General features: G+C 53.9%; 1 protein-coding gene across 1 annotated transcript; it reads left to right on the top strand.

The window, feature by feature from the left end:
• The first annotated feature begins 844 nt into the window (after positions 1 to 844).
• Positions 845 to 2,954, top strand: LOC125536640 (organic cation/carnitine transporter 2-like). Its single transcript, XM_048699892.1, has one exon. It carries the CDS (start codon positions 911 to 913, stop codon positions 2,492 to 2,494), a length of 1,584 nt encoding a protein of 527 aa, XP_048555849.1. The 5' UTR covers positions 845 to 910; the 3' UTR covers positions 2,495 to 2,954.
• Positions 2,955 to 3,775: the final 821 nt, after the last annotated feature.

Below are 3,775 nucleotides of genomic sequence, written 5' to 3'. Positions count from 1 at the left end.
CGTGTAAATTTTTCTTTTAGTTTTTTCTTTCAGTTTTTTCTTTCTTTTTACATGTTCTACTCTTTCCGTCTTGTAATAGCGTTTTTTACGCTAGTGTAGTGTTATAAACGCTCTTATATTAGGCTTCGTTAAGTCTCAATCAACTGAGAAGACACACTCATTTTAATTAGGTAACTGAAACAGTCAAGAGACATCGCTGAACATTCCAAAACCAAGTAAACACATGACACCCTAGAAGTACCATGACCCCATGCGAGATTTTTGTGAGCATGGCCCTAAGATTTGGGTACCTTGATTAGCACCATCCTGGAAAGGGTAGCCAAGATAGTACTTTTCCCCCTAAAACAATAGCAACGGCACTTTGAGTGAACGTAAGAAGGATTTCAAGACAAAAATAGCAAAGAAGCTTTTGATGTACCCATACGGCGGCACCAACTGGAATCAATCCAAGAGATAAGGAAGTTTTATGCCGGGTTTTGTCAAATGATCTGGAGCTAGCTAATCGCCGAGCTCCTACGCAAGAACATGCCGATCAATATCGTGACTGGGTTTCACATGATGGCGGTGGAGCAGGAGCGCCGTAGTACGTAGAAGAGTGGGTTACCCTAATACCCCTATGCATGGCCCGTTGCTTACGTGGACCCTCGGGTCATCAAGTATACTACGCCCCCTCCCATATTCTAACATATCGTGACTGGATCTCACATGTGTCCCCCCTTATTCAATCCATGAATAATGCAGCTCGTCGATCCCCGTAGCGATCGATCTTGTGCGTCGGAATCCTGGTTGGAGCGCTGCTCCGTTGACGTACACTATCCCGCCCGTATAAATACCCCCGCTCTCATCCTTCTCCCCACACAGCCAGTGAGCAGCCAAGATAAGCTAGCGGCAAGCACACCAAACCGTGCGAATGTCTGACACGGCCGCCGCCCCGCTCCTAACAAGCCACAAAACAAGGCCGGTCAAGGCGCCGTCGATCGATGACACCATCGAGACGTACATGGGCGCCACAGGCGCCCTGCAGCTCCTCAAGGCCGTCCTGCTGGCCTTCGCGTGGGCCTTCGACGCGCAGCAGGTGTTCATCTCGGTCTTCACCGACGCCGAGCCGCAGTGGCACTGCACCGGCGCCGACGCGTCCTGCTCGGCCGCCGTGGCCTCGCCGTGCGCGCTCCCGCCCGGCGCGTGGGCGTGGGACCGGCCCGCCGTGACGTCGGTGGTCTCGGAGTGGTCGCTCAAGTGCGCCGGCCCGGCGCTCGTCTCCCTCCCGGCGTCCTCGTTCTTCGCCGGCTGCCTCGCCGGCGGCTTCCTCCTCACGACGCTCGCCGACTCGCTCCTGGGCCGCAGGAAGATGCTGCTCGTGTCCATTGTGTCCATGTCCGTCGCTGGCGTGCTCACCGCGTTCTCGCCGAACGTGTGGGTGTACGCCGCCCTGCGTTTCATGTCCGGGTTCGGCAGGTCCATGGTTGGCACGTGCACGCTCGTCCTCTCCACGGAGCTCGTCGGCAAGAGGTGGCGCGACACGGTGTGCGTGGCGGGGTTCTTCTGCTTCACCCTCGGGTTCCTGTCGCTCCCGGCGCTCGCCTACACGTTCCGGGAGGAATCGTGGCGGAACATGTATCTGTGGACGTCCGTGCCATCCCTCTGCTACTCCATCCTATTCTACTTCCTCGTCCAGGAGTCACCGCGGTGGCTGCTGGTGCGCGGGCGCAAGCAGGACGCCATCGAGACGCTGCAGCAGATCGCTTCGCTCAATGGCAACAGCATCACGTCCAGCTTCTCCATGCTGCACGCCTGCACCATGAACAATGACACGGCGGAGGAGAGCGGCGGCGACAGCGTGTTCGCCACGCTGCACTCGATGTGGGAGCGCCCGTGGGCGCTCCGGAGGCTGGCGGCGATCATGACGGCCAGCTTCGGCGTCGGCATGGTCTACTACGGCATGCCGCTCAACGTCGGCAACCTGGGGTCCAACCTCTACCTGAGCGTCACGTACAACGCGCTGGCCGAGCTGCCGTCGTCCATCCTCTCGTGGCTCCTGATGGGCAGGATCAACCGCCGGAGCTCGGTGATCGCGCTCACCGGGGCGGCGGGGGTGTGGAGCCTCGCGTGCGTCATCATCCCGCAGGGCGCGGCGCGGATGGCCGCGGAGCTGCTCTCCTTCTTCGCGACGTGCACGGCGTTCAACGTCATCATGATGTACTCCATCGAGCTGTTCCCGACGTCGGTGCGCAACTCGGCGGTGGGGCTGGTAAGGCAGGCGCTGGTGCTGGGGGGCGTGGCGGCGCCCGTGCTCGTCGCGCTGGGCCGCGAGAGGAGCTTCTTGTCGTTCGGCGTGTTCGGGCTCGTCGTCGGCTGCTTCGGCATGTTCGCCGCCTGCCTGCCGGAGACGCGGGGGAAGGGCATGTCGGACACCATGGACGAGGAGGAGCACAAGGAGGCGGCGGTGGCCGCCTGCACCGTCGACGATGCGGACTGTAACAGCGACCTCGTGTAATTAAAACTAAACTGCGGGTTGATGTACAAAGTTAATACCATGCATGCTCCCATTCCAATCAAGTAAAACTGCTGCCAGGTCGCAGCACATTACCGAACCCAACACGTGTGAACTACTATGGTCCTGAACATTTCAGACAAAAAAGATTCAATTATTATAAAACAGCTGGTCGTCCGAGTCACTGGTGACTGGTGATGCCAATGATTAGATGAGAGATCGGAGCTTATTCTAATTCTGCATGGAATCTGCTTGGAAGATGCTGATAGATTCGTCGTACCATACAAATATAAAACATGTATATATACCAGGCTAATTTGACCATGCATGATAGCTGTCTACTTATGTCGGCGCGTGTAAAAGCACATAGCCGTGTTGCACCCTGCCGCCATGAGAATGGAATACTGTTTCCACCTTTTTATTTATGCGACCTATATTGAATTGATTTGTCTTTTTGATAGTATTATGTTGACTTGGAAACCGTATTTCCAAGATGGCAACGGATAAATATTTGGCAACAAAATTGTAGTTTTTTTCATGAAACAGGTAATCACTCCTTTCCATGACTTGAGCATAACAGCAAAGGAAATGTTAATGATGAGACGTCATCTCAGAGGTTTTTCTTGAGCAAACCCATTATTGTTGGGGATAGCTGGTAGGCTCATGAAGAGTCAAAATATCATAAAGCACGAGGTCCACATATTAGATGGGTTCAGATACATTTCATATCAGATATATTATCCATTCGGACAACACTATCCGTCTACTAGGACGATGTCTATACCACCACTACCCAGGTGATCATCTACTCGGCATATGACTCATTCAGACGTGCGAAGACCAACAGTCAGCAAGGCGGTTGAAGCATCATCTTCATAGTGAAGGTTTCACAGTGGGCTGATATTATGGCATTGATGCTCCATTTTGTAACATAAAAGGTGAGAGGGTGTCGTACTCTATATAAGCCACCCCCTACCACATAGCTCGGGGGCCGTGGCTCCCTCATTCTTCTCCCCTTACTCTCTCGCCACTTAGCTTAGGCTTGGAGACACACTCTCCCCTCTCTCTCTCTCACATACACCATGTAACTCTGTGTTCATGCCAAATCATAGAAAGGCTCTCTGAAGCAAGAGACGTAGAGTTGTTATCTCCACCGCAAGAGACCCGAACTCGTTAAAAAGCACCGTGTCACCCGTTTACATCTCGATAGACCATGCTTCTTTACCCTACCCCTTTCAACTGTCGGAATTGTTCCCACGACAATTGTGACACGTTTAATTTCTG

The sequence above is a fragment of the Triticum urartu genome, chromosome 2 (assembly GCF_003073215.2).
Source record: "Triticum urartu cultivar G1812 chromosome 2, Tu2.1, whole genome shotgun sequence".
NCBI lineage: Eukaryota > Viridiplantae > Streptophyta > Magnoliopsida > Poales > Poaceae > Triticum > Triticum urartu.
Note: the sequence above shows the minus strand (reverse complement) of the source record. Positions and strands in the feature narration are given on the sequence as shown.